General features: G+C 35.6%; 6 protein-coding genes across 12 annotated transcripts; 1 reads left to right on the top strand and 5 right to left on the bottom strand.

Annotated features, from left to right (window-relative positions):
* Nucleotides 1-592: 592 nt before the first annotated feature.
* On the top strand, nucleotides 593-5,654 carry LOC111294280 (uncharacterized). Of its 4 annotated transcripts, none has more exons than XM_089743981.1 (8): nucleotides 593-1,097; nucleotides 1,909-2,046; nucleotides 2,146-2,223; nucleotides 2,314-2,508; nucleotides 2,583-2,660; nucleotides 3,836-3,901; nucleotides 4,120-4,185; nucleotides 4,299-5,654. In XM_089743981.1, the coding sequence occupies exons 1-8, from the start codon at nucleotides 804-806 to the stop codon at nucleotides 5,151-5,153; spliced, it is 1,770 nt and encodes a 589-aa protein (XP_089600107.1). In that variant the 5' UTR covers nucleotides 593-803; the 3' UTR covers nucleotides 5,154-5,654. The 4 variants fall into 4 exon arrangements, with proteins under 4 accessions (XP_089600107.1, XP_089600106.1, XP_089600105.1 ...); XM_089743980.1 differs by having other exon boundaries at nucleotides 686-1,097; nucleotides 1,906-2,046; nucleotides 4,299-5,649; XM_089743979.1 differs by having other exon boundaries at nucleotides 687-1,097; nucleotides 1,909-2,064; nucleotides 4,299-5,649.
* A 59-nt stretch (nucleotides 5,655-5,713) lies between these two features.
* LOC111294901 (Subtilisin-like serine endopeptidase family protein) lies at nucleotides 5,714-9,630 on the bottom strand. The gene is made up of 11 exons (XM_022888211.2): nucleotides 9,392-9,630; nucleotides 9,140-9,234; nucleotides 8,959-9,056; nucleotides 8,732-8,878; nucleotides 8,555-8,660; nucleotides 7,516-8,026; nucleotides 7,318-7,418; nucleotides 7,006-7,230; nucleotides 6,780-6,888; nucleotides 6,490-6,703; nucleotides 5,714-6,372 (listed from the first exon to the last, which is right to left on the bottom strand). The coding sequence occupies exons 1-11, from the start codon at nucleotides 9,506-9,508 to the stop codon at nucleotides 5,822-5,824; spliced, it is 2,274 nt and encodes a 757-aa protein (XP_022743946.2). The 5' UTR covers nucleotides 9,509-9,630; the 3' UTR covers nucleotides 5,714-5,821.
* Nucleotides 9,631-10,535: 905 nt separating this feature from the next.
* Nucleotides 10,536-13,760, bottom strand: LOC111294463 (GDSL esterase/lipase At5g03610-like). The gene is made up of 5 exons (XM_022887772.2): nucleotides 13,585-13,760; nucleotides 13,273-13,476; nucleotides 12,205-12,476; nucleotides 11,055-11,361; nucleotides 10,536-10,963 (listed from the first exon to the last, which is right to left on the bottom strand). Exons 1-5 carry the CDS (start codon nucleotides 13,640-13,642, stop codon nucleotides 10,746-10,748), a joined length of 1,059 nt encoding a protein of 352 aa, XP_022743507.2. The 5' UTR covers nucleotides 13,643-13,760; the 3' UTR covers nucleotides 10,536-10,745.
* A 1,679-nt stretch (nucleotides 13,761-15,439) lies between these two features.
* LOC111295462 (uncharacterized) lies at nucleotides 15,440-16,042 on the bottom strand. Its single transcript, XM_022888959.2, has one exon. It carries the CDS (start codon nucleotides 15,902-15,904, stop codon nucleotides 15,584-15,586), a length of 321 nt encoding a protein of 106 aa, XP_022744694.2. The 5' UTR covers nucleotides 15,905-16,042; the 3' UTR covers nucleotides 15,440-15,583.
* A 1,126-nt stretch (nucleotides 16,043-17,168) lies between these two features.
* LOC111294600 (uridine nucleosidase 1-like) lies at nucleotides 17,169-20,582 on the bottom strand. Of its 3 annotated transcripts, XM_022888019.2 has the most exons (9): nucleotides 20,226-20,582; nucleotides 19,656-19,771; nucleotides 19,495-19,554; nucleotides 18,822-19,004; nucleotides 18,646-18,750; nucleotides 18,083-18,179; nucleotides 17,879-17,986; nucleotides 17,627-17,762; nucleotides 17,169-17,541 (listed from the first exon to the last, which is right to left on the bottom strand). In XM_022888019.2, the coding sequence occupies exons 1-9, from the start codon at nucleotides 20,344-20,346 to the stop codon at nucleotides 17,433-17,435; spliced, it is 1,035 nt and encodes a 344-aa protein (XP_022743754.2). In that variant the 5' UTR covers nucleotides 20,347-20,582; the 3' UTR covers nucleotides 17,169-17,432. The 3 variants fall into 3 exon arrangements, with proteins under 3 accessions (XP_022743754.2, XP_089600110.1, XP_089600111.1); XM_089743984.1 differs by lacking the exon at nucleotides 19,495-19,554 and having other exon boundaries at nucleotides 20,226-20,545; XM_089743985.1 differs by lacking the exon at nucleotides 17,627-17,762 and having other exon boundaries at nucleotides 17,249-17,541; nucleotides 20,226-20,545.
* Nucleotides 20,583-23,039: 2,457 nt separating this feature from the next.
* On the bottom strand, nucleotides 23,040-27,852 carry LOC111295357 (transcription initiation factor TFIID subunit 12-like). 2 transcript variants are annotated; one of them, XR_016327792.1, is made up of 9 exons: nucleotides 27,218-27,852; nucleotides 26,986-27,126; nucleotides 26,035-26,550; nucleotides 25,311-25,385; nucleotides 24,637-24,715; nucleotides 24,474-24,538; nucleotides 24,303-24,338; nucleotides 23,880-24,072; nucleotides 23,040-23,385 (listed from the first exon to the last, which is right to left on the bottom strand). XR_016327792.1 is itself a non-coding variant. In XM_089743983.1 (9 exons), exons 1-9 carry the CDS (start codon nucleotides 27,773-27,775, stop codon nucleotides 23,372-23,374), a joined length of 1,560 nt encoding a protein of 519 aa, XP_089600109.1. In that variant the 5' UTR covers nucleotides 27,776-27,827; the 3' UTR covers nucleotides 23,167-23,371. The 2 variants fall into 2 exon arrangements, 1 of the variants encoding a protein (XP_089600109.1); XM_089743983.1 differs by having other exon boundaries at nucleotides 23,167-23,385; nucleotides 23,997-24,072; nucleotides 27,218-27,827.
* Nucleotides 27,853-27,950: the final 98 nt, after the last annotated feature.

The raw sequence follows: 27,950 nt of genomic DNA, 5'->3' as shown, positions 1-27,950 counted from the left end.
GGTTTTATCGAGTAAAGGGTCAAGTGTTTCTTGCCCGTTGAATTTGCATTTTATGATCTCGACTAATGGCGTATTGGGCTTATGTTGGCTGAATTAAATTTGGAGCAGAAAGCAAAACCAAATTTGGATTTTCGGCCTTAAAATGTAATAAATAAAATGATAATCTCAAAATAAAAAATTATAAAGATTAAAATTTAAACTTAAAACTTATTATACATGGCTTTTTAAAAAAATTACATAAATTAACTTCACTAAAATTTGAATTCAATCATAAAATTTTTCGGACATTCAATTTCAATCATTTTAAAAGAATAGTCAAAATAATCTGATTCAATCCAGTATGTTGCCAGCTAGGAGGATACAGCTGTTGCCACTCGATCACTTGTTCACAGTTTTACTACGTACAACAATCCACTTTTCACCGGTAAAAGAAAAAGAGAAATCCCCAAAGTCAATCTGCTGGTCATAAAATTTCCACGCAGTCTCTCAACGTAAAACACGTCGACTTCCTGTTGTGATCTTAAAAGAGTTACAAATGAAAAAATCCCACGTGCTCTTTCTTCACTCTATCCACGTCTCAGATGCAATCTCTGCTTCATGTCCCCTTTCCCTTGCAAGTGCCGGACCCCAGACACGAGTCATCGGGTCGTCTACGTGGCACTCTCAGATACATCCTCTAGGCGCCGCAGAGACTGGTAAAAAACCTTTTTCTTTTTCTTTCAACGAATTTAACAGTGTTCTGTTCCTCTCTTTCGATTTTTTTTTCTTTTAATTTTGAAATTTTCTGTTCTCTTTTCTTTGGGATGGATTTGGAGAGAGGTTTTGTTTCGAGTTCGTCAGCTTCGACTTCGGAAGATGCGGCGGAGGATGCAGAGGCGGTGGCGACGGACCGGATGGAGATGGAGGCGGCGGAGATATTGGCAGCGTTGGCTCATTCGAAGAAGCGGGATGCTGTTGCTGTCGCCGCCGAATTTTCCGCCAAATGGGGATGCAAAGGGAAGCGAGTGAGGAAGCGAGTCAGTAGAAGCGAGTCACCGCATTCTGACACCAGTTTGAACCCTGTTGGCTCGGTTCAATCGGGTTCCGATCTCGCTGAGGTTGGTTTGAACTGGTGAATCACTCTAATTTTATCGATATTTTCGATTATTTATATATTTAGTTTTTCCATTTGAAGAAAAAACAATTCTGATATTTTTTTTGATTCAGTGGCTTTTCAATGTGTCGGCCTGAAACTAGTAATTCAAATTACTTTTTGAAAGTAATTCACATCATTGAAAATGTAGAAATAGTATATGCCAAAAAAAATTTTTTTTTGGTGCCAAAAGAATAAATTTAATATTTCGAAACTTTGTTTTTTCATAATACTTGTATTTAATTTGATAAAATTGATTCTGTTTTGCGAATGCTGGAAATTTCTTAATTTAAATTATAGTTAAAAGGAAATTGTTTCACTAGTATTTCAGTTAATGAAATATAACCACTCAAATAACTTCTTGATTTTCTTAAAATTTTAATCATATCGATGCTAGTATGTGGGATGTCATGCAAGAATTTGAACATAATAGTAACAAATTTATTAATGTTGAAGAATGCTTTTTTTTTCTTTTTTCAGATTTGATTTGATTTTTCTATTTCTGGTATTTCAAGGAATTAAAAACATAGTAAAGATGAGAATAGCTAAACTGGGGAGAAACTGATGACTATAGAAAGTATTCTGATTTTAGGAAATTTTAAAACATAAATAATAAAAATGTGGTTAGCTAAACCAGTTGGGTCTCAATTGGACATGTTTAGTGAAGTGGTTAGGTAAAGTAGTTGTGTTCTGTCTTAATTGGACTTTGTTTAGTGATCTGTCACCAAGTCACACTATTTTGGACAGGACTTGAAAATTATTTTTGTTTATAGCAGGATCGAGCTACAGTAGGCCAGCAGAAAGTTCAAGTGACAAGCACAACTGTAGTTATTGAATCTGTAGAAGCTGAGCAGAATGCTGAGTTGCTTAACACGAGTCATCCTTGCACTGCAAGATATACATCCAATGGGGTGGTGAGGTCGAGAGAGAATGTAACAGAGGCAGATAGCTTCTTTGATTTAGTGTTGTGCTTTGTAAATCCCCTATTTTTGACTGAATGTTCTTTTGATCAGGCTGAAAAAGAAACATGTAGATTGCATGGAATGTTAACAAATAAGGAGTCAGATTGGCAGATGATTCATGAAAGGCAGGTCGGTTGTGTTTGTTTGATATATTACATATTGATTTATATGTTTACTTTCAGATTTTATTAATTTACTTATGCTGGCTGCTCACTTCAGATATTATTCAGCATGGTGGGAATGCGTGAGAAAGATATTTGGAAGGATAGGCAGCAGGATCAAATAACAGGCAACAATGTACTTATAAAATCAGTGAAGGCAGAGCAGAATGCTCTGTCGGTCAAATCAAGTCCTACATGTTCCATAAAGTACATATCATGTGGCAGGGGGAGGTCAAGTCAGAATTTAACCGAGGTAGAACTATTTTTTATTTGACTTTCTTGCTTTATGATTAGTCCTTAGTTTTCAACTGAAGCTTTTTCTATCAGGCTGAGAAGGAAACACGGAGATTACATAGAATATTAGCAAACAGGGAATCAGCTAGGCAGACAATTCGGCGAAGGCAGGTAATTGAGTTATTGCATTGCAGTTGTTAATTTTGCTTTGGGATTTTATTTTACATGGTTTGTCAGTCTGCATTTATTAAGTTGCTTCTTTTTCTAGCTTTGACTGTAAATATTTTTCTAGCGAGAATGTCTCTGGAAGATGTTTTGAGGAAAGCCTTATCCATTTCTAATTTCCCTTGTTTCTTCATCTAATTGAAAACCTCGGCTTTTGGCCACAATTATACTGCTAGGTAACTCCATATCATCTCTTTATTGTACATAAATAGATTGTTTTTTGTTATAAGAATCAAGGGAATAGTTTGTTCTTCTGTTAAGTCATTGACTTTTGCTCGCCATTTAACTCGTATTAATATTGCTTTTTTCTTCTGATAAGTCATTATCTTTTTCCTTTCATTGAACTCATAAGAATATTGCTGGCAACCTTTTCCGTGCTTCCAAATTCAATGATAAACTCTTTGGGGGCTGGGTGCTACAGATCAGTGTCACTTGGATCTGGTTGGGATTGTGTACTAGAACAAGGAAAAGTGCTAAAGGTTGACTTTAAACCTATATGATATGGCATCTGTTTGCAATTTCCAGGACAGCCTACATATAGTGGATGCCAGATTATTGCAATGCTATTCTCTGTTTGTAGTGGTAACAATTGATAGAAAACAGTTCCTGGTTCTATTTCAGATGCTTCAATTATTTTATGATGGATGCTTTGAAATGCATTAATTACCTTTTTGTTGGACAGGAGATTAGATTGTGAACGTTTTCTTATCTGCCTTATGTCAGTTTGGACTAGTGATTAATTGTACAAATGTCAATTGCCTTCAAATTACTCTTCTAATTATCCTAAGATTTTAAGATTAAAAAAATCTGACCCAACTATCTACCTCGTACGAAATATGTGTACAGGAGTCCACACTGGGTTTTGTAAAAATTCTACCTGGTAGTGATGTGTGACAGCAACATGTTGATGTTTTCGAGAATGGTAATAGTGGTTTGTCTTAATCACTTGGGTCAACATGTGCTAGTTGCAACATAGTATGTATTATTTGTAACAAGTCACAGCATTTTAATATCTAAATTTCAGCAAACTTTTTCATTGGTAATCTGCTTTCAGTTTTATTGTGCTCGAAGTTTATTTATGGCTAACTAGTGTTGGTCACTTATGCTGTACTTTCACTCAGGCTCTCTGTGAAAAATTGACCCTAAAAGTTGCCGATTTAACACGGGAGAATGAAAATTTGAAGAGGGTAAGTGGACTTCTTCCATGTAATTATCCTGAGTATCTATTTGTTTTTTTTACCTGACTTTTCGAAATTAAAGAGTACATCTGTTCTGCTCATAGTTTTTAACAAATATCAAAGTAGTTTTTAGGTGTATACCCTTTTGAACTACTTGGTGGTTATTGAATTTATGTTAATATTGCATGGTAGCTTATTCACTTTTTGATTACCTTTGTACTGAGAAGGCAAAAGAATTGGCCCTGAAAGAGTGTCAGTTTCAAGAGAGCACCAATAAGCACCTGAAGACAGAGGTAACATAAATTAGCATTAATGAACCTTTTAACCTTGAAAGTGTTTTACCTATTTGACAACCTTTTTATCCTGAAAATACTATACATCTTTGACATGCTATATTTTTCTGCAGATGGCTAAGGCAATAAAACCTGAGGAAGGGAAAAGTCCTGGAGAAGTTAAGTTAGCCCGTCAGATTTCTGGTCCATGTAGAAACTATCCATTTTTCTTTTATAACCAACATCCTTTCCCCCCTTTCTGTTGGCCTTCCGTTGTTCGGTCTTCACATCCCTTTCAATCACAGTGTGGGCACCAAGGCATTTTTGCTCCACCAGGCATTTCCACACCAAATAATGGTAGGCTTGATTCATCTCATGATCAAGAAAATCCCATAAACATTAATGGCCCCAGAACTCCTTTATATGTAGTGCCTTACCCTTGGTTCTTTTCTCTTCCTGATCATCGGAATGGACTGCATCCTCAGCCTTCTTGTTGCCCAAAAGATGTCAAAGATGAAAGTTCTGTTAATAATCAATTTAGTGCTGGGTGTTCTTTGAAATCAGTTGTGCACGAGGAGAAGTATAATTCCTCTTTATCAATAGAAGTTGAAAAAGAGGCTTATGGCTCAATTGAAGCCAGTCCTAGTAAACTGAATTGTACTCCAGTCAGGCTTCCTCCAGATGGTGGCGGTCAGTGTATGGGATTCAATATTAAAGAAGAGGTCCTTGTGCCTGCACCTGTGTGTTCTGCAGGGACTACATTTGTTGTTGAACGGGAGAATACACCAGATCATGGTGTCAATACTGAATCGGCTCCTATAAGAGCATGTCACTGTGTAGGTGCTTTGCCGGAGGAGAATCAAGAATCAACAAATTATACAAGTAAGAAAGTACTGGACGCAGTGGCTGCTGCTGAGGCAAGAAAGAGGAGGAAAGAACTTACAAAACTAAAGAACCTGCATGGCCGACAATGTTGGCTACATCGTTGAGCTTATCAGCAAAAATTTGGACTTTTGTTGTTACTAAAATGAGCCCTAGAAGATTTTACCCCTGCAGAAATAAAAATTCAAAAGCAGAGAGAAGGCCTTCAAAGGGAGAAAGCCAAAAGCGTGGTTGCATGCACATCTCTAAGCCAATTTTCAAGGCTAGATGCATTTTTCTCCATGCTTTTCTTTTTTTCCTTTTTGGGTGCAAGATATAAGAACAGAGATTCATTGTCCTGCTTATTGTCTTTATTTAGCTTAACAGACTGAATAATCTCCCCTTTTTTTTTTTTTTTTTGGGGTTAAGCGGCAGATTTAGATGGGAGATGTGTACCTTTTTTCCTATTCCATACGCTTAACCTGAACAGGGCTGCTAAAGAGTTTGCATTAGTTGAAAATGTTGATATTTTGTAAAATATGCTGCAAGTTTGTCATCCTCTTCCAGAAAAAGACATGTACGAGTCTGTGATCGAGAAGTTAGAAAATTTCTTGTTGATTTTCTATCCTACATTTTTTTCCTTCTCTTCATTTTGCACAATGATGCATAGATAAATCTGAATCTTTTTAAAATGGCAATTGATTGAGGTAAAAATAGTTTTGATATACCAAAAGGAGAAAAGAATCTGACTGAAAACTATTCAATTCTAACTATAAGCATTAAGCAAATGCCAAAATCAAAAGAATGACTGCTGTTTAAGGACAATAATAGGACTCTTAACACTGTGCCCTTCGTTACTCCACTCAAGGGTAGCTGATAGGATCACTGTCCCATTCTTCGTTGAGCTGCCCTTCACCAAAACTTTGAAAGATTGCTTTTGATACTTCGTTTTGAATTTCAACGTTTTCGGGATAACTGTGATCGAAAGTTCCTTTGGAGATGTCACTTTTGCCTTGAACTCGGAATTTCCGTCTCCAACATTTGTCACTGTTCTGTAGAACACTGCTGAAATTCTAGATTCATTACTATTGAGATGAATGTGCATGGAAGGATAGTTGAGCCCGTCAAAGCCCCGTGCAGGTTTAAAGCTTGAGCAGTTATATTTTCGCTTGCCACTGATGAGTAGGCCAATGGTCGTGCTATTGTACCCTTCTTTACAAAGGAAGCTAATATAAGAACTCTGGTTAATGTCATAGATGAGCCCAGGGTTTATAGCTCTAATTGGATTTATCTGGCCTGATCCGGAGCTTAGCTCCCCATACTTGTCTCTGATTTTCATGGGTGTTGCTGAAGCAAGAAATAATATGGTAATTGAATTAGAAAAGGATATACTGTCTGTCATTTGACAGATTTGAGTATTGAGCATCTATTAATTTGCTTGATGTGCTGGGTAGGAAGTTTTACCGGTAGTCATGAGAGCAGACTTGATTGCGGCTGGCGACCAGTCTGGGTGGAAAGACTTGACATAGGCTGCAGCAGCTGAAGCATGAGGGCAAGCCATAGATGTGCCAGACATAAAGTTAAACGCAGAATAGCGTCGGTCAGTTGGTTCTCCTGTTATTGACTTCAGTTTTGTGTAAGCAGCCAGTATGTTTAGTCCTGGAGCAGTAACATCGGGCTGGCCATGGAATGTCTCAAGTTAGAAACGAAAGAAAGAGAAAAGGCAAAGGAAGAGGCTGGCGAGAAGATTTTACCTTGAGAATGTTGCGGTTTGTTAATTGAGGTCCTCTAGAAGAGAAAGAAGCCACAAAGGGAGCAGTCATACGAACAGTTCTAGACTTGTATATGACAGCTTGAGGGTTCCTGGCATTATCGTATCAACATCATCTATAAGCTTTCTCATTGTTAAATTTATGATAATTTTATTTGGAAATCAAAGATTCTGAAGTGAAAGAAGAAAGAATCTAAAAGCAGACATACTTGGTACAGTTGATATACCGATCAAGCTTGCCACCATTCTTGCTGCGAACCACCGTGGTTGCGGGTGTAAGAGTGAGGAAGTAATAATCTGTTGCTGCATCAACAGCCATTATGGTTCCTGCCCCGCCCAGCGTGTTGATTGTATAGTCCTGACCGGCGTCCCCTAGGCAATAAACAATCTTTCCCTTCACTATGTCTTCGCTCAGGGTTCCGTAGTCACAAGCACTTTAATCACATTTAAACATAATTGAATTAGAGGCGTAATGCAATTAAAAAAAAAACAATAATGCCAAAATTTCCTGGTGTAAATACCTGCTATTGCCGTAGATGTTGCCAGTAAGATTGGTTGCATGGGCTCCGTCTGTGAAAGGGTACATCTTGTTTTTCATCGAAAATGTGTTGATTCCATTGCCCTATATTGATGGGTGTAGGAGATTAGATTTAGTATGATTATTATGTAATGTCAAGCATGTACGTAGAAATTCACAAAACAAAGAATTGAAAACCTACAGAAGTTATCGTGCCATCGCCAAGCTTAATAGTTGAGGTAAATTGCCTATCAATGCTGCTAGCAGCCACGGTTAAGATCCATGGTGCAACATTTTGAATTGTTGCGATCATAGGCCCGTCGTTTCCACCAGCACAAGATGTCAAAATTCCTTTTCTCATCGCATGGAAAGCTCCTATAGCAATCGGATCATGGAAAAACTCCCTGGAAGCACCGCCTATTGAAAGGGATATCAAGTCCACTCCATCGCGGATGGCATCATCAAATGCAGCCAGTAAATCCATGTCACTGCATCCGCCACTCCAGCACACTTTGTACATTGCTATACGTGCAGATGGTACGCCGCCACGAGCAGTTCCTTTTGCTATGCCATACAGGCTGGAGCCTTTTACAGGTATGCCAGCAGCAATGGAGGCAGTGTGGGTACCATGGCCGTCAGTGTCAACCGGCGTTGGATCATCCATTATAGGAAGAGAGCTGTCTAGTTGATAGTATCTTGCACCAATGACTTTGCTGCCCATGTTAGAAAAGATTCAAGATCAATGTCTGACCAGAAAGATTTTCAAGATATATAGCTCATTGTGATGCAATCGAACAAAACATCTTATGAATAGTTGGTGAATAGATTTGATTTATATTCTTTTATTAAGTTTAACAAATGATAACACATAACGTATCAAAATTCGTTAATTAAACAAATAAATTATGAATATAACAATATTCATTTATATTTAGTTCGTTTTATACTCGATGTTATAAACTAACATAATATTCGACAAACAAACTCAATTTGCATTCATTTATGTTCATTTAGTAAGTTTAACAAACAATCAATGTGTAACAATAATTTATAATTTGTTAATTAAATAAACAGATTACAATTCCAAGAGACCAATTTGAATAAAGTTGGAATTCCTAAAGAAAATGAGACTTTTCCTTACCTAATAATTTTCCTAAATCTTTCAATAAATATGATCCAAGAGTTTATGAGATCGACAGATCTCTGGTGAGGTTACGAGACAGTTAAGTTAGAGAAAGTACTTGTTGCAACCAGTGAAGTTGGCTCCTTTGTCACATTTACCCTTCCATTCAGCAGGTGGAGGCCCATAACCTGTATCATTAAAACTGGGGGATTCCGGCCAAATACCTACAACCAACATTAATTAATTTGAGAAACAACTTTCCAATTGTAGAATGACAAAACATTGCTCCATTTACCAGTGTCCAATACACCAACTATGATGTTGGTTTCTACAACGGCGTTCCTTTTCTTTAAACTTGTAGGCATTCCCAGAAAATCCCATGATCTTGTTGTAAGAAGTTTGCGCCTTGTGTTTTCAAATACTGATACAACTCCATCTTCATCTGTAAATTAAGCAATATGTAAACAGCAATGGTTAAAGAGGAATAATGAAAAATATTCTTCTTTGAAATTTCTTATAAACCTGATAGTCTCTTTGCTTCATCTGGCAAAAGCCTTGCAGCAAACGCATTGATGCTCTTTCCATAGCTATATATTTTGGATTCTCTGGCTATATTCTTACTACAATAAGAAAATTATTGGTGATTAAATATCATCTAGAAACAGTCTCATTAATGAGATAATTTAAAAGCAATGACTATTACTCTCCAACTGCCTTCAGGAGCAGATTATTATGTTCATCCATGGCAGAAATCCTGGCTCCATGATGTGGCAGTTCTCCCATGTATACAATATATGGCTGTTGTTAAAAGGTACAATGTATCAAATTAACATCAAGACATACGTTTCATAGCAAAATAAACCAAATAATTATGAAGAAAAATGGTGAATATTGGTTGCTTTTGGTCATTGAAACTGGTTTAGTTCCTGTAAGATATCAGCAAGAGATAATATACCTTTCTTTCATTTACAATTGATCCCTGGACAAAGGCAGCTGCAAGACATAAAAAACAACAGGCAAAAGACACAACACAGTGTATCATTGTTGCTGCAATGTTTTGCATTTTCTCCATATATCAAAGCATACAAAGAATTTTAAGTATACAATTTAGTGAAAAGAGTGGCATTTTTTTGGCTATAAATAGGTGGGTGTGGCATTTCCCGCAACAGATTAGCTCCGATCGCCAAGTATGGAAGTGAGTGATGAGAGTCAAAATTTGAGAACTAGGAATTGCATGGTCTGTTTGAAAGTGAGATTTTCATGGCTTTTATTTGGGATCTGTATTAGTCAGTGACTAGATTTTTTTGGCTATAAACAGCTAATTTTGATGCAATCATGTCTGGCTTTAGCATGCAATAAAAGGTATTAATTAAGAAATGCAATCATAAATATAATTAAGAAGATTGCTGAATTATTATTAATTAAGTCGCAAATTCTATTATAAAGAAAGAATTAATTTACTCTAAATAAATACATTCATCAAAATTATCATATTTAGTAAATATCTTCTTCCAATAAATTGAAATTATCTCATAATCGTTGTATTTAATATAAAAATATTATTATAAATAACATCATAACTAATTTTAAAGTCATAAATTAATTGATTTTTATATTATTAAGGTAATGAACTGAAATAGGCAAATTCAATTGTTCCTATTTTTTATTGAACAATTCTAAATGCTAAAGATCTTTAAAATACGTTATGCAATGGATAATATATGCATTTTTTAGTTTGAATTTCTATTATTCTCAAAGTAAAAAGAAAAATCCCTAGAATCAGTTTTCGAAGTTACCTTTTATTGGGCCTTTAAACATAGATCCACCACCTCAACCCCTCTAATAGGTGAATTCATTTTGGTTTGTGGCTTTATATTGGCTCATGGGCCATGGTCCATTGACATGAAAACTTCGGCTCATCTAAAACATACTCAATTAGCTTAAACTTTCTTAAAAATTTTTGTAATTGCTTAAGAGCAACAATAGGCCGGTCCAGCCCCTCTGCTCTTCCAGTAGAAACTTGGAAATGGCTTTAGAGTTGTTCTTTCAAATGGGTTAGACTTCTATTTATTTACTTTCATCCATATAGGAAGGTGGCAGCCAATCAAACAAAAAATCAACAACCAATGACATCCATTCAAGTACATTAGTATCATCATCATCATCCTCACCATTATTATTATTCAAGCCAAGATAACATCAGGAAAAGTACTAAACAAACGAATAAAAGATACTACGAAGGATTTGACAGATACCAAGAACAAGAAGTTAACATTAGAAAGTGACAAGGTCACTTTTGATGGTGATTTCTACCAAAGTTGCTTGAGGCTGTTTTGGAAAGCTGGAGTTGAATATACAGCTTGCCATCCTTCCTCTGTCGGGTGAACCGTATCCCAAAAGAATTTTGATTTAGGATTTGAGCAGAGTGTGTACTTTTTTGCTCCATTTTCATCTACACTTGCACATGAAAATCCAGCACTCACTCCAACACAACATGGTTGAAATGGATTCTCAAACTTTGGACTTTCTGCAAAAGAATTACATTTTGAAAAAGTTAGTAAATTAAGCAAGTAAAAAAGAATAAGAGTGCAGAGTTTATGTAATAAATATATAATCACCTTGATGAGCTTCTTTCTCATTGAAAATGGTCCAAAAGGCATTATAAATATCAAGAACAAAGAAAGAGGTGCTGTTGGCTTGTTTGTTCAAATTGTTCACAGCTTGAGCCAGCAACTGGTTATGGAGATTAACAAGGGTGTTTTCAGTTTCGTTGCAGTGTTGATAGGAGAATCGGGCGGTGCTTCGAGGGAGGCACCCCAATGGTTGCAGGGCACTCACGGCTATTTTTCTCACTCCCAAGTCATGGATGCGTTTCAAGTTCACAGTAATTTGGCTCACAACGCTTGAAATAAAGGCTGGAAAACCCTGTCAGGATAAGCACTCATCAAGCAGCGAACAATATCATCTTTCAGAAAATTTTCTCATTAATTTCAAACCTCCTTTTACAATAATTATTAAAAATAATTTTGCCAAAGGGACGGATTTGGAAGCCTAGCTAGATTCACATTTTCTGATCAGTTTAGTTTCTAAGACTGTATTCATTGCCATAAACAAATAATAAGGACAATTTGTTATTTAATGTGACACATTAAAGCTTATGACATAATGGCCTGGACTCTGATATAAAAGAGCGGCAGAGATGGTAAACTCTTCAATTACCGGATCTCAAACATTCTTTCATTTTTCTTTGCATGCATATTTATACAAACATAAGAACAAGACAATGAACTTGGATACCTTTAAGAGAAAATGAAGTGTCAGATTCTCTTGAGACTCCTACTAATCTTTGGGTGTTTCTCAGTTGGATCGGTAAAGATAAAATTATGAACAACCCCAAAATGCTCCTAGCTAGTGTAAATTGAAATTGAAGTACAATTAGACACTATGGGCTACTTTCTAAAATCTCTACATGGCAGCCAACTAGTGGTTCCTTGATTGGCCATTATGTGGCAGATGAGCTGTCAATTCAAGTGTGTTCAACATGTTCAAGTATATCTCATCGTCATAGTAAGATTCATTACAAGGGAGAAGATCTAATGGGACCATAAAAAATTTCAAGGAGTAACTAGTGAACCATATTGAATGTACCTGTCGCCATTCATAAATAAAACACTGACTTGTTTTCTTTTTTTAATTTTTTAATTAAATCAACAGTGGATATTTATATATAAAGTGATTAGAAATAAGCGGATCACGTTTTTTTATTACCTCAGCAGAGCCGTTGGTGGCAGTGTAAGTTGAGTAGTCATTCCCTGCAACGCTGACAAATGCCACAGAAGTTTTCAAGCCCCTTTTTGTGTAGACCGACTCATTGAGAAGCTGTTGCAAGAAATCGATCTGGGTGGTCATGTTTGGCTCCTGAGCCAACGTGTCAAAAACCCCTGTCCCTCCATAAGCAAAGTTCACCCCATACTTCAGGCGACCAGCTAGTTGTTTCCTCCATCTGTATGGTATTGGTGTCTTGATTCCCAAGTACCCGGCTGCTTGACCAAAACAAGGAAATCAACTTTTTGATTAAAAAAAAATGTATAATTAAATGATTGAAAATGTTTATTATTAGTAAATTCCAAAGTGGTGGTTAGTTGTTCATGTTGGTGTCAATAAAGTGCAAATGCTGATAGAGATATTAGTTAGTATACTAATACTAACGTTGATGGGATTAGAAACTAAAAGCTATATAGAAAAAGATAGCTTTTTTATTTGAAACAAAGGTTAAAGGTTGAAATCATTACAGTTATCCTCCTTTTTCTCAAGTGGTGAGCTTAATCAAAGTGGAATAAGAAAGTGAAGAAATGGATTTCGAAGAAGGCTTAATAAAGCATAGAAGCACCGAAAAGAATGATTAATGTTAAATAATGAATAATGATGAAGAAACGAAAGTGTACAAAACTTCAAATCATGTGAAAAAGATAGAACAAGAGGAAAAAGATAAGGATCTGACACAAAGAATAGAAAGAGGAAACAAGAAAAAAAATAAAAAAAGATGCTCCCCTATAATGCAAAACAAACAGGCAAGAAAAGGAGGGAGAGCAGTTCATTTTAGCGTCAGCTCAGAACAAGTTATTATCAAAAGACGTGAGAAAAAGCGAAAGCCTGGAGTGAAAAGGAAAGCACCACTCAATCCAATATATTATTAAGAGACACTATTACAACAGATAAAGCAAACCCATTACGTGTACCAAAAAGAAAGGCTAAAAGCTAAAGCTGGGAAAGAAAGACACTATCATTATTCATCAGAAAGAGAAAGAGAGAGAGAGAGAGAGAGAGAGGAATTACCAATGTAATCAGTGGAGACACGACCATCAGAGAAACGGCCAGCAGGTTTCCCAGGAAATGTAATTCCATAAGGATATTTCCAGGAACTTGCCGAATCTTTCCTGTTGTTCCCTGTATCAGCATAGGAATCTCCAAACACAAACAGCTTCTTGGGTCTGAAAGGAAAGGGAGACACCCTTGAACCTTCAACAACTTGTTGCTGACCTACAATTCATCATTTACACATCAAGAAAAAAAAAATTAAAAACTCTTCTGGAAAGGCCAATAGCCATAGAAAGAAGCAGAAAGAAATGGCGTTTGTTTTTCTGATACCTGAGAAAAGAGAAATGACAAAGAAACATAACAAGAAGAGTAAGTTTTGAGTGTCCATTAAAGGAAATCAAGGAGCAGGCGAAACTGATAGACAAATAAAACCTTTGCAAAGAGAGAGGGAAGGGGATAGTGGAAATTGCAAAATGGCTTAAGCTTGAAAGAATATTTTGCGGATAACAACACCTTATATGCTGGGACGTAAGGCTTCCATTTAAGCGGTCGGTTTCAAGAAAGTGATCATGAGTTAAAATATTTTTTATTACTAATAATAATAATAATGTAAAATTTTTTATTACTAATAATAATAATAATAATGATCATGACCAAGTAAATTTAAATATTGTATTAAATATTTCATTTAAAAATCATTTATAATATTAATTTTTTTTTCCTCTTCCTTCATTTAGGTCCCATTTTTCTTCAGATAAGAATATTGAAAAATAATAAAGTAAATTAGTTTTTTTTTTTTGTTGGAATATAATAAATGAAGTTTTAATCAATCAAAAATGCCTGCTCTATGCAAATGTAGAATCCTAAGCACCAAATCAAAACAAGAGAAAATAATGAAATCTGCCAGCAACGATTACCAAAAAGAGTTTAAAGGGTCAGATTTAAATTTATAATAATCCAAACACATGTTCCTGACCAATAATATAAATACTTTTTTTTCTACTTTTCCAAAAGTCAATGAAATATAGAATAATATGAATTTCGCTGTACAACTTTACCAAACTGCAATCCAAAATAGAAAAAAAAAATAAATCAACTTGTTCCAATATACATATAATTGTCATTAGATCTATATATATATAATACGTCTTGAAGTCAAGGTCTTTTAAAATATAAAAAGACTTTAATGGAAACTCTAACTAAATGCGAAAGCAGCCCTTTTATAATTTAAATTTTGTCTTGTAGCATAGAATAGGTCAAGGTGACTATTCTAAAATCTAAGGTCTTCTGGGGTTATTTTATTTTTTGTTTTTCTTTTCTTAGCTTCTTGTTTTCATTTTGATTTCTCGAGTTGATGCGCAAGCTGCAACGTTTCATGGATGAAAAATAGCAGGCCTTAGGCATAAACGCTTGCATTCCTAATTTGCAGCCAGAAAAAGGTACGACTTACGTTCCGATTCCTGATTTCCAATAAGAGAAAGATTTCTGAATTGGGTTTAAATTGTGAATTTTGGTTAGTATAGGATATGATAAAATGGAGATTGAATTGGATTTTTTTTTTTTTAAAGCTTAGAACAAGAGAAGTATTTTATTTTTAAAAGTAAAATAAATCCACGGTCTAATTAAAATTTATGAATTTATTAAATTTTCACTTATAAATATTTTAAATTTACAAATTATTTACTAACAAAAAATTAATTACAAGAAGATTCAAACTTGAATTAACACTCAATGTACGCCTTTTATCACTTCGGGCAACCTCGGTCAGCGAATTGGAGTATTTTTAAACTTTGTGAATAGTTGCAAAACTGGTTGGGCTCCTTGAGGCCTTTGTTGCAGTCTTTGAAGGAAGTGTGTAACTACTAACTTGTTTTAAGTTATTGTTCTTCCTGGGCTAGGTTGCCAGGCCCTTGCCCATCCTCATTGAAGACGGAAACTAAAATCTGATGATCACTTTTTGTCGTGTAAGGGGCCCAAATACCTAACAATTGCTTTGGTTGATTGAACTTTGATTGGAAATTTGCAATTGTTTTACTACTTTCGGAAGCAGGATTTCCGTTAGTTTTAGGAAAGTTATGGCGTCATATTCTATTGATGGATACGTTATTATTATTATTTTTATTAGATTTATGACTCTTTTAAGCTATTGAAATGTGCTCTTCTACAATAAAATCGAAACAAACTCTAAAGTCGAAACAATAAAATTTTGATTGCAATTTTATAATTCGAAGAAAATACACTTACCACAAATAACTGAATTTTTTTAATGGCCAGAATACAAAATAACTGAGTTAAGCAAAGAAGGGCTCTACTAATAATGAATTAATCTCTACCTGTTGTTAAAAGGAGTGATTTTGATGACAAGGCCAGGGAAAACATCATCTGGGTCATGTATGTGAGGATTCTCTTCAACAATAAAAGGATCCCCACATTTTTCGCTGATGGTCTGCAAAGTCTCTCCTTCTCGAACAACATATATTTCATCGCATGGCTTGTTCTTCTGCTGCAGCACTAGCACTTCCTTACCCCTGTAATCCTTTCCACTTGATTCTTCGCAGCAGCAGCTCAATATTAGCATCACTGCCATGAACAAAGCACAGTGCCAAGAAACTTTCTCTGCCATTGCACTTGTTGAAGAAACTCTCCCCATCTTTTTTTTTTCTTCTTTCCACTTCCAGGGAGGATTTTGGGATTCTAAATATGATTGAGAAAATGGGTTCGTTTTCTTTAGGTGGTTGGAGTGGGTGCAATATCTGGCGGGAGTTGAGACAGTTCTCTCGTTGTGGTAGTTGACTGCCTTATGGAAAGAAATGCATAAAGAAGTTTGCAAAAAGAAAAAATAAAAAAGTCGGTTTAACTGCTTTTATTAAATGGGCTTTTGTCACTGCTTTTGACCTTGTTTCTTCCCTTGTCATTGGGTTCAATTGGATCGAACATAAGTTGACTCTAAGCTTGATCAGCTTTGATTCACGAATCATGAATGGTAATTAAGTTGGGCAAAGCTAGAGTCTAGCAGCTGCATCTAATAGATGGGGAGGTCGGTTTCATGGTGTTAAAAATTGAAATCCCTGGTGCTGGTGGCTTTAAAGCTTGACGCGTTCGCATGCAAACGCATTGACCGAATCAATTGTTGACTTGCCTAGCAAGAGTAGTCAAAACTCAAAGACTTGCAGGTCTGGGGAACGCATTAAGCAGAGGAAGAACATATTTAAATTTAATCCGAACGTCAAGTCCATCCCCTTGCCAAATCATGGATGATCAACCCCAAATCTACATACTTCCCCCTCCCCCCCCCCCCCCCCCCACACACACACACACACCCCCAACCTCTCTTTTTCTAAGTGCTATATTTGTTTGGTTAACAACAATGCTGGTTTCAATGAACCTGGTAACTGGAGGAAAAAAAAAATTGCCCTAGAGAAAAGATGTGAGATCACATGCTTTCACAGGCATGGCCGCCTCCTAATTTTCTTACTGTAGATTGATCACTACTGTTAGGGAAAGCTTGCAGCTGCAGATAACCCATTGGTCCACGTTTAGTTGTAGATAAGAATTAGAGGTGAAAATCATTTGGCAAAATGTATTTGTATAAAGAACCCATGGAACCTTTTCACAGGATGCAGAATCGTTCTTTCTGGAATAGCGATAACTCAAGATCATTTACTTGCTCTGCTGAATAAAGGACATTAAATTTCTACTTTTGTTTTGGTCCAGACAAAATTTATAATAAGGTGTCCTCAAGATTATTCTTAGTAACGTAGGAATGATCTGTATTTGCATGGAACAGAGCTTCCATTGGTGATGTCGACTCCTAAATTTATAATTTAAGCTTTTCTAATATCCGAGATTGACTTCTTCTTTTTTTTTTTTTTGCAGAAGAAGGGATAGGCAAAGGACTTATCAGCACTAAAATATTGTGTAGCAATGCATCAAAACTTAGTGATATTAAATATTTATGATCAAGCATCATTTACAGTTTCTGATTACTTGAGGATCATCAAATTGAATGGTTTTTCCAATAAAGAAAAAATCCTCCAACATGAGAACAATTATGAGCCTTTTAAACCTAAAAATGCGTAGCAAGAAGAGAATAAAATTACAAGGGGCCCTTTAGCGGAAATCAAAGGCATCCCAATATCCAGGACAACTTTCAAAATGTCAAGTGGTTTTTCCAGCTTTTATGGTTTCATCAACAGTTTTTTAACATATTTCAGGACTTCATCCACGTTCACTGTCCAAGCAACGGAAACTGGGGAATAGCCTGTCCATGGGTTGCTTCCATTCCATCTGCACCAGATTATGGAATAAACATTAGCAACAATAACCGCAAATCTATTTGAATTCACTAATAAGCATGCTTGTTTTAAAATACTTTTTTAATCCTTGATCCATCAATGTATGCCCCAAGCATATGCCCTGCGTCTCAACCCTCACAACCCCCTTCTTGTATGTGAAGAGATCCGGCCGAACTAGGGCCACAAAACTGACAGGGTCATGGAGGAATATCCCTGGTACCAAAATTTTCGGAGTTATTCCCTTAAAATAAGACTGAAATGAAAATTGAGAAGCTGAAGAGAAAAGATGAAATTTAGTTGAGAGTAATTTAAAATCCCAAAAAGATTACCATATACACCGTCAGACCGTACATGCCAATCTCTGTAGAATTTGCACATGTCACTCAGTAGCTTGGCATACTTTCCCTTTGATTGCTTCAATTCGAGGAGGTCATCGTCTAAGAGAAGAGATTATGAACTTTGTCAAGAAGATTACGTCAAATAAACATGCAAAGAAGCTTGACAGCTAAGACAAATGGCAATTAAGCTCCTACCTGTCATTTTGACTTGGGTGGTAATGTTTATCCCAACAACAACAATATTTGCTCCCGAAGTGAACACAACATCAGCCGCTTCAGGGTCTCCATAAATCTGCAGTCAGATAAATGAATTCTCAATGGGTTCTTAATGGATGGTCAACTACTAAACTTTGTTCAAGTCAAAATTAATTTCTTTGCTGACCAGGCCATTGCAACTCACTCTTGTAATATGAACAATGAGACAACATTGTGATGGTGAAAAGGGAAAGAAGAGACAATGATTTTAAGCAAGCAAAAGAAATTAAACAAGTTTTCACAAAAAGGAAATTCCCCTCAAAACGTAATAAAACATTTTAGGCACGTATACTGGCACTAATATGTAATAATCCTATAAAAGTGATGAATCAAAAAAGTGTTTTGATAAGGAATACTTTCAACGAAAAAGGAGCTCAACTTAAAAACTCATAGTTTCACCTTGCAAACTAAAAAATTACCATCACAAAGTAGTTTTTCGAAAAGAAGAATGATGTTATGTGCCTTGTTGTAAGAAACATAAAATTAGGAGCTTTTGTACTTACATTTGCCTCAGCAGCAGGATTCACATTTCCTAATGCAAAGAATGAGCCACCAAGTACAACAATATTTTTCACCTTGCTAGCAAAGGAAGAGTCCCTTTTGATCGCCTGGACATATAACCATGTTTAGCCAAATGTAACAACGGAGTAAATTGATAAGAACGAATCCAATGACTTACCAATGCCAAGTTTGTCAGTGGTCCAAGTGCAAGTACAGTTACTTCACCAGGATATTCAGAGACCTTTTCAACTAAAAATTCAGAGGCACTCCTATCACATTTCTTAGATTTCGGAGGAGGTAGAAATATATGCCCCAGTCCATCAGAGCCATGAACGAAGTCAGCCACACGTGGCCTCCCACCCTTTTCCAGAGAAACCATGATTAGGTTACAGTAAATAAAGGAGATCATAAAACCCAACAAAAAAAATGAAAGCACAATAAATCAGAGTAATCAACAAAAGTAAGTTCAATAGGCAATAGGTTGGTGATTTCCCCATGAAGAAGAAAAACATTCAGAAAACTAAAATGAAGAAGAAAAAAGTTTTGGACCATCTACACAACTTAAAACAAAGTAAATTAGACAAGGGCTAGCAAATTGCAAATGGTAGAAACAGAAGCGAATTACCAAGAATATGCTATAATAATAATAAAACAAAATTAAGAGGAAAAAAAATTGGATCAACCGTCAACATATACAGTTAAAAGGTTGTGAGTCAAACTGGGCTAACAAAGTGCAAATACTAGAAGCAGAAGCAAACCAAGAATAGGGAATACCTAAACATTTCAGGGGCAACGACAATCTAATTTGGGTAATGGATGCAGGGCATGCTAGGGAATGCCTAAACATTTACCTTAAGAGGTTCAGGGCTGCCTTCTGCTACAGGAACACCAGGACACCCTGCGATCTCACACTATCCTTTTGCACCTCAAAAAGAGGAATTGATCATGAACATATTCCAAAAACATATAAAAACCACAAATAAGAATTTCAAATCAACATACAAGCACGTACCAGAAGTAAGGCATTACGAGTGGCATCCTCAGTAGTAACATTACCAAACACAGTCGTCAAACCTAAGATCTCCACATCCGGATTTTGGAATGCCATTAAGATCGCCATGCTATCATCTGTTAATCAAATAAGAAAACAATCACATCTCAGGCAGGATCTTCACCGAATATTTCAAAACAAAGGTTCTAAAATCACCCGCACCCCCATAACTAAAATTGTCAATCAAATCAACCTCACGTTCCCTCCCCAACTGCCCCTTCACATTCTTTTCCAAGTGTCAGATTCACAGTTTGACTTCCTTTCATAGCTTACTAAGATTTTCTCCATTTGAAAAATCTATCAAAAACTGAAACCTCCCTATACAGATCTCGCTACTCCCCTCGAAATTGAATACTCATTCACCATTAGAGCCCAGAGCCAAGAGTTGTCAACCCTCAACAATTTACCACGAACCCCAAAACGGGTTTAGCATTTTCTTTTACGTCTTGGCTCAAGAATCTATGCTTGTATCCAAAGTTTCACAATGGTAAATAAAGGAAGAAAAAATAAAAATAAAGGAGAGAAACTGACCGATCCCGGGGTCGGTATCGATGATGAGCTTGTTCCTGTTGGCATGAGACCCCAAAACGCTGTCGATTTCGCCGTTAACGACAATCCCTACGCGAGAATTTTCCTTCGTTTCACAATCCATATTCAACGCCAAAATAAAGAGCTCAATTTCCGGGAATACTTATAATATTTGTAAAAAGTAGAATAAATTATATCGAAAATTTTAGTAATTGATTATTTATCAATTAATTTCAATGAATATGGATTTGAAAACAAAAATTAAAATTAATTGGGAATTTGTCGTGAAGCGAAAGAGGCAAGACGAAGAGGAGGCCGCTGCCAACCAAAGAGTCCGTGAAGAAGAGGTATTTATGATTTGTGGCTGCCTTCAAACTCAAAAGCTTTCTACTTCAACTCAGGCGGCGAATGATGACGTCAGCATTTTGATTGAGAAACAGCGAATGGGAGTTCAAAACGTGGATTAATTTGAGTGGACCCAAATCGTGATCCTACGCGTCCCGTCCTTCGGATTCTATGCTGGCACGGGCTGCATCACAAAAAGGACCAGTTGTATGGTTTGAAAAAACGGAGATAACCTTTTTCGATACGTATCTTTCAAAAAAAAAAAAAAGTCAAAAAGTTTATATTGCGAATGTACGAAAAAATCTTCGGTGGCACAAGCAAGAATATACAGATTTTCGAATCCAATTTTAAAATAAAACGAGATTAATTTTTTGAAATAGGAAAAATTATCTCCCATTATTTATAATATAATTTAAAATATTGTGTACTAAAAAATATTAAAACTATTAAAATTAAATAAAAGATATAACAAAAAACCCATAATTTAGGAATCGCAAAAGTCTAAAAAAAATTTCAAAGAAGGGGATGCGGTTTACATTTTTTCATATAAAAAAATTTACAATTTGTAATCTAAGAATAAAAGATAATATTGCAAGTATTTAAATTTAAATTTTAAATTTGTTAAATATTTTTTTGTTAAAAATAATTATATAAATCAATTAAAATTTTATTTTATAGGATGAATAAAAAAAAGTGAAGATAAAAAATTTATTGATATAATAATTAAATTTTATAACTAATATTTTATTTTGTAACTTAATCATTAAAATGACAAAATTTTCATTTTTCTTACAAAATAAAGTTTAAAATTGTGGATTTGACTTAAACTTATTAATTCCAAATGAAATTATAAAATTATTATAAGTTTTGAAAATTACAAAATTGGCTGCCTAACAAGGAAGATAATTCAATTTCGAATCTCTACATTCAAAGCAAAAAGTTAGGTGTTAGAGTTTCGACATACGAAATTATGGTTTTTAGAGTATGACTAAGACCCCCCGAATTTGAAAGTGAAATGCAAGAAAATTCAAAACAAATGGTCTCATAGACAAGAAGGAACTACGACTTTGTACAAACCAAGAATTAGATAAGACCGAGGAACTATCTTTGTCAAAGAAAATAACTTTCATAGTTTAAATCTAAGTGCGATATAATACATATATATATATATATATTATCTTTTAGCCATTCGGTCAATTAGAAAATTAAACAAGCTTTTAAGAAAAATAACAAAACCAGTATATCTGATTATTAAATGTCCTACTCAGCCATAACTTGGTAAAATTATCCAAAATTAGTTTCACAATAATATATTGTGTAAAATAAGGTGAGATTTCAAGTTGATAGTAAAATGTAAATTTTAGAAAAAATTTATATTCAATTTATAAATTACTCTTCAAAAAATACTATTAATAGTAAAACTAAAATTTTAAATTTTAAAAATAAAATATTTGAATTTTTCCGAACCAACAAACCTCAATTGGCAAATGATGACATTTAACGTGTGTAAATATGACCAATGAATCTTCTCCTACCTTAGTTAAAGTTTACATAAATAAACTGTCCATATCCCATCAGAATATTATAAACAATTTTAGACAATATGTTGCACTTGGACACTCAATTTTTAACATCTATATTAAAAATAAAAAATAATTTTATATCTATTGTTAGATTTTGCTTTCAAAAGCAAAAAATTAAAAGACAACTGACAGATTGTAATGAATAATACTATAAATAGAAAAAAATAGAGTACGGTAATATTTTTGAATAATTAAAATAGAATTATTTTGTTATTGGAATGGATGGGGAAGCACATGACTGCACGCAAAGTTTGAGTTTTTTTTTTTTTTTTTTTTTTTTGCAAGAGAACATAAATGATTACAAAACTGAACAAAATATATTGTTGTTAGATACTGAAAATGGAAAAAATGGTTCGCGTCCCAAAAGTTGAGGCGCTCGTTGAAGCACGTGACATGAAAATTGATATTCAGCAAACCGGTAGTCACCAGAACCGGACCGCATATCCTCAGCGGTCAGCACATGCTTGTGCCGACTGGAGAAGCTGGCTTCATCTTACAACAAACTTTCCCCTCTATCCGACAACATACTCAGAATCAAAAGTAATCTCAATCTTTTCATGAATTTTATTTCTAAGAAATCGTTCAAGGACTCAACGACTCACTTGCCATGTTTCCATCAATTTTAACTGAATAAATTGGGATTTTCATTATCACTTTCAGAGCCTGTAGGGGAAGAGTTATCCATGGCAGGAGAAGGATAGAAGATTTCCATTGTATTGGCAGATTATGAAGAATTGAGGACCAAGTGATATAAGTTTCCTTCTGTTTCATAGTTGTTGTCACTTCCCTTTCACTTTTATCCTTCTACAATGAGTAGAAACCAAACAACATGGCACTATCAACACACACTATCAATAAAAGTGGAAAATTTTGCGAAATGAGCAAGGTATTTGGGTAAGGAGAATAAGGGACAGTCGATTTGTATTCACGGTCTGGTTTCTGGCAAGTTTCTGTTAAGTTTCTTCCCACATGTCCTACCCTGTATCAAAATTCAAAAAGCAGCCAAGGAGACGGAATTTTGCCTGTGCGATTGGACTTGGCCTGATATAATGGAAGTTGGTGATGAATACAAGATCCGGAGGCACCAACTCATTAAATTTTAAAAATTCTCAACCTAGCTCCATTTGAGATGTGCAAAATACAATCTTCAAAATGAATTTATGCACATCCTAGGTAAAGTAAAAAAGTTTGGTTCCTCCATCCCATCAGTGATAATGCTTCTCAGGTAATTGATCCTGCATAAAATCAAGGAACAAGGACATTAAAAAAAAAAGGGAAACCTTTACAAAAGTTCTGAATAATGCACAACAGTCAGCACACAGCAATCAGTCCATGCCAGCTTCATCTCTTTATAAAACATGACTGGGGTTTCAAATCCAACCTTTCTCAGAGAGCAATATTAGACAGGCTAATTAAATTAATCGCAATGAAAAATGCAGTGGCACAGGAGCAACTCCCAGTACATAACATATATGACCTAAAACAAACCTATTATGACAAACTATAAACAAGTGGAAAAATAGGAGCACACAGAAGAAATTTTCTTGAATTGCTGAAACAAAATTTTACCAATGAATAACATTCTCAACAATTTTAAAAGCTTTATAACCATGGTTTTACCTAAGTATCATTAGGGGCCTAATTCAAGCACCATTCCAATATTCAATTAAATGCTGATTGTTGAGTTTATGGATATTAGTTACTTAGACCTGCAAGATAATAGGCATACCTTCAAAGCAAAATAGTTTCAGACATTCAACATTGTCAAAAAAGGAGCCTCATGTTACTTCTCATATTTTAACATTTGGAGAGCCCAAGATATTAGCAGCTGCTTTTCCAAGGCTACCTTTTGCATTTACAGCAGCTGTTCCACTGAAGTGCTTAGCATTGGCTGCCTCACTCAGTAAATTTGATTTCTTTACCTGCCAAAGAGAAACAGACACCAGATACGTAAATTTACAAGAAGAAAGTTCACTAGAAAGCCACAATCTCCTAATGATTCAAAAATGCAAGCCTATACATAGCTTAACATAATGTCAGGGGCATACTATCTCTCTCTTCACACAGTCATAAAGGAAAAATAAAAAACACAAACACATCTTAATTAGTTCATATGCTATGAAATGCGAAATATACTGAGGCCAAAACTTACCACTGCAAGCCGCTCTTTGTGAACCTCATTTGTAAGCTGAAAAACCAACAAAACAATAATCACGAAAAGTCATAAATCTAAATCTACTAAGAATTAAATTCCCTTTACAAACAACTTTGCATCTAACATCACCGTCCTACAGATAAAAGAGAACTTTGGAAACAACTTTACCTGTTTTCTGTAAGTCTTAATCTCATCACCACTGAATCCTGGAAGAGTCATATTCCAGTTTCTCTCTGTATCAAGCCATAAAACAGTAAAAGTTAAAGTTAAAGTGCTCGAAGTTTAAAGAAGAAAAAGAAACCAAAGAGGATAATTTTACGGAATAACTAACCAAGATGTACGAGAATGTCTTTTGCTTCCAATGTATCTGATTTTCTATGCTTAGCTAGTGAGCAACCAAATGTCGTGATCTATTGACAAAAAAGTTGAAACAAAAGGACCAGATAATGTTCATATCAGCTGTCGAAAAGTTTATAGAATAAAGTAGAAAGTACTGCATTAAGTGGCATAGTATCCACATAAAATGCAGTGAGAAAAACCAACACAACAACGGAGAAAAAATTCAAAATATCCTAATTAGAAAAGGAAATATAAGAGTTCCATACCAAGCTAGGACAGAGAAACCTGGAATATAGGTCTCTATTTAGGGTGTGGAATGAAACTTATTGTTCTTAAAATTTTGAAGACATTCTACAAAATTCGTCAGAGTGCATGTTTAACCTCAATTAGCTGATCAACCTATGTGGTACAACAAATCAAAAAGGACAAGAATAAAAATATTTAGGTTCAGTTCACATTTTCTTTTGTTGAAGGGAAAAATTATAATCCATTAGCAGACTACATTGTTTTCACACCAAGCAAAATAAGCTTAATCAAAGAAAAATAAAATTTAAGAAACGTATTAATAAGAAATTCATAGTTGGCCAGTCCTTTAAGTATTTTGGGATCTGCCCAACCCCAAGTGTATGTATAATGAATTCTTTGAATATAAGTTCAACAACTCACAGAATCCACAAAGTCTTCTGCAATATCCACAAGAATATCTTCAACTTCAGGATCTAACTTCTCAGATGGATCAATCTGTACAAAAATAAAACAAGTCATATTGCAGATACAGAAGCATGAAACTCCATAAGAACTCTACAAGAACAAAAATATATATACATACATACATACATACATACATACATACATACATACATACATATATATATATATATATTGCTATTGTAGTCAGGATGTGAGGAAATGCAAATTGCTAAAGACCTCCCCCCTCAATAATCATTCAATGAATGCCTAGAGAAAATTTCTATTCTGAAAAGCACATACATCAAAACATAAATGCAGAACATCCCTTTGTCACTAGAATCCTCAATGATGATCATGAACATTTATGTCGGTCACCAACAAAGACAAATTACTAATATACAATGTTCAAATGGAGTAACTTAATATCCATTGAATACAAACCAAATAGATGAAGGGCATAACACAGCAAATATGTGGAGAATAAGAGAAAATTTTGTTCAATACTATTAACCTTTTTACATACAGTACATATACAGCTTAAATAATTCAAATAATTTCCTTATAGGTCATGAGATGCTAGATAAGTTTTCGTACAACGTATAGATTTGGTAGATAGACATATAATAAGTCAGTAAGACTTAAGATCCTGCAATATAATCCAAAGGATGTTAAATGTAAAGCCAGGTCCTGAATAGTTCACCTGGTTAACTAGGTCATGAATGCTTCTTTTGCTAAGAATCCGGCCACCAGACTCGTCACTTTCTGTAATAGCTGCTTTATTATGGTTCACCAGCTGGACTGTGCTTGGTTGTACCATTGCAAGAGAAGAAGGCTTATGATTTGCAGAACCCTGGGCTCTCGAAACTTGTTGTTGATGGGGTAAAGATTGTGGGGCCCTTGATTGTGAAAATTGTTGTCCAAAATGCTCCTGCTGTTGATGTGACGATATAGTTTGTGGCACTTGTGGAGATGATACATGCTGTTGTTGTGAAACTGTTGGCGAGGAATGATGTTGTGGGGGAATATGTGCCCTTTGCTGCAAGGATGGCAAGTTAATCTGTGGTCTAAACGAAGGGGGTGGCAGAGGAGGCTTCCCCTGTGCTGCAGATGATAGCCATGGCTGATTAGGTGATTGCGGAGTTTGTGGTGTACTTGGTGCCGAAGAACCTGAGGAACCAACAGCTGACACTCTCGTAAGGCCATGCCCTTGGAAATTCTACAAAAGGGAAAAAAGAAACAAGAAAAAGAGTTACATACTACCAATAAAAAACGCATGAAACACAAATTGACCCAGCATTTATAAACAAGATGGCAATAATAAGTTATACGGTAGACAGTAACACCCTAGCTTTCTTTACAAAATCCTTAAAGCAGCTTAATTCGACCTACCAATATGATATTCAAACTAAGATTAAAAAATAAAAAATAAAAGACAAGGAAAAAGAGATAATTTTCTAGATTCAGCTAACATTTCTTCGGCATTTCTTAAAATTCTAAAACATCATTAAGACTTCTATTGGAATATGCTGAACCTGATATCTACAGCAACCATAGCATCAAATACAGGAAACACAAAAATCAATGTCATATAAAAGTAAACACATTTACGAAGCCAATAAATAAAATACATTAATTTTAACAAGCTACTAACTTGGGTGGAAGGGGTCTGGCTAGTTGGTGAAGATGGCGGTCTAAGAGATGATTGCACAGGCCTCTGTTGATGCTGAGCAGAAATTCCACCTGGCCTCATATGAGAACTTCCCATCCCTATTCCTTGCATCAGTGGCCTTGCCTATTAAGAAAAGATCAAAGTGAGAAGAAAATTTCAACATCAAAAACTTTAAAATTGTAATCGAAAAGAAACCAAAAGCTTAAAACCCTACCTGGGAAACATTGGAACTAGAGGCTCCACCGAAGGAATGACCAAAGGAACCCGAAAACGGAGTGGATTGCGAAGGTAAAGGAGACGGAGGAGAATGGCTAGAATGCGACGAGGGAACACCGAGGGCAATGCTGCCTCTCGGCTGAGAAGAAAGAATAGAAGAAGGGGACGATGAGACAGAGGGAGAAGAGGAAGAGAAATGGGCCAACTGGGAGGAGTGCTGTTGCCAGGGCCTCGAGAATGAAGCGGTAGTAGCGGAGGTGGGTCTGGGCTGAGGAATAGGGATAGTTGGTTTAGTCTGCGGTGGCTGTTGGGGTGGTTGTGTTGGGGAAGGCAAGGGTTTCGCGATCGGGTTCGGGTTAGGGTTAGGGTTAGGGTTTGGGGCGGAGGATGTTGAGGGTGTTGTGGAGGGCAGAGGTGGGGTTGTTTGTTGTTGAAGTTGTGGCGCTTGCGGCTGCGGCTGCGACGGTTGTGGTTGTTGAGGTGGGTCAGTGGTGGCGGTGGGGGTGGTGGGAGGAGGAGCATTATGGGTTGGCTGAGGCTGTTGTTGTTGGTCCATGTGGAGTGGAGGGAAAAGAGGGATTAAGCAAGTTAAACGTTGGTTAGTGAAGTGGAGGGTGGGGGTGTTTTTATTTGCACAACAAAATTGTCTTTTTCTCTTTTCTTTTCTTTTAATATAATCTTGTTACATGCTCTACTTCTTTACGAGTTTTTTCCAACGGTAAGGTTTTTTA

The sequence above is a fragment of the Durio zibethinus genome, chromosome 14, assembly GCF_047325235.1.
Source record: "Durio zibethinus cultivar Kanyao isolate XHJ-2024 chromosome 14, ASM4732523v1, whole genome shotgun sequence".
Classification (NCBI taxonomy): Eukaryota; Viridiplantae; Streptophyta; class Magnoliopsida; order Malvales; family Malvaceae; genus Durio; species Durio zibethinus.
The sequence above is the reverse complement of the archived record's forward strand: the minus strand, read 5'-3'. Positions and strand labels throughout refer to the sequence as shown.

What these genes read in the sequence shown, in the direction of transcription:
- LOC111294901 (XM_022888211.2), bottom strand. Translation starts at nt 9,508, where the DNA reads ATGGAGAAAATGCAAAACATTGCAGCAACAATGATACACTGTGTTGTG. An exon ending in AGTTGGTGTATTGGACACTG is followed by an intron (nt 8,661 to 8,731) that starts GTAAATGGAGCA and finishes TGTTGGTTGTAG; the next exon opens with GTATTTGGCCGGAATCCCCC. An exon ending in CAAACCGCAACATTCTCAAG is followed by an intron (nt 6,704 to 6,779) that starts GTAAAATCTTCT and finishes TTCCATGGCCAG; the next exon opens with CCCGATGTTACTGCTCCAGG.
- LOC111295462 (XM_022888959.2), bottom strand. Translation starts at nt 15,904, where the DNA reads ATGGGGAGAGTTTCTTCAACAAGTGCAATGGCAGAGAAAGTTTCTTGG.
- LOC111295357 (XM_089743983.1), bottom strand. Translation starts at nt 27,775, where the DNA reads ATGGACCAACAACAACAGCCTCAGCCAACCCATAATGCTCCTCCTCCC. An exon ending in CAGAAGACTTTGTGGATTCT is followed by an intron (nt 24,716 to 25,310) that starts GTGAGTTGTTGA and finishes TTTTGTCAATAG; the next exon opens with ATCACGACATTTGGTTGCTC. An exon ending in ACAAAGAGCGGCTTGCAGTG is followed by an intron (nt 24,073 to 24,302) that starts GTAAGTTTTGGC and finishes TCTCTTTGGCAG; the next exon opens with GTAAAGAAATCAAATTTACT.
- LOC111294463 (XM_022887772.2), bottom strand. Translation starts at nt 13,642, where the DNA reads ATGGACACTCAAAACTTACTCTTCTTGTTATGTTTCTTTGTCATTTCT. An exon ending in TGTCTCCACTGATTACATTG is followed by an intron (nt 12,477 to 13,272) that starts GTAATTCCTCTC and finishes TTGGTCAAGCAG; the next exon opens with CCGGGTACTTGGGAATCAAG. An exon ending in TGAGAAAGAAGCTCATCAAG is followed by an intron (nt 10,964 to 11,054) that starts GTGATTATATAT and finishes ATTCTTTTGCAG; the next exon opens with AAAGTCCAAAGTTTGAGAAT.
- LOC111294600 (XM_022888019.2), bottom strand. Translation starts at nt 20,346, where the DNA reads ATGGATTGTGAAACGAAGGAAAATTCTCGCGTAGGGATTGTCGTTAAC. An exon ending in CGATACCGACCCCGGGATCG is followed by an intron (nt 19,772 to 20,225) that starts GTCAGTTTCTCT and finishes TTTGATTAACAG; the next exon opens with ATGATAGCATGGCGATCTTA. An exon ending in CTCGTAATGCCTTACTTCTG is followed by an intron (nt 19,555 to 19,655) that starts GTACGTGCTTGT and finishes GCAAAAGGATAG; the next exon opens with TGTGAGATCGCAGGGTGTCC.
- LOC111294280 (XM_089743982.1), top strand. Translation starts at nt 804, where the DNA reads ATGGATTTGGAGAGAGGTTTTGTTTCGAGTTCGTCAGCTTCGACTTCG. An exon ending in CAAGTCAGAATTTAACCGAG is followed by an intron (nt 2,509 to 2,582) that starts GTAGAACTATTT and finishes TTTTTCTATCAG; the next exon opens with GCTGAGAAGGAAACACGGAG. An exon ending in ATAAGCACCTGAAGACAGAG is followed by an intron (nt 4,186 to 4,298) that starts GTAACATAAATT and finishes ATTTTTCTGCAG; the next exon opens with ATGGCTAAGGCAATAAAACC.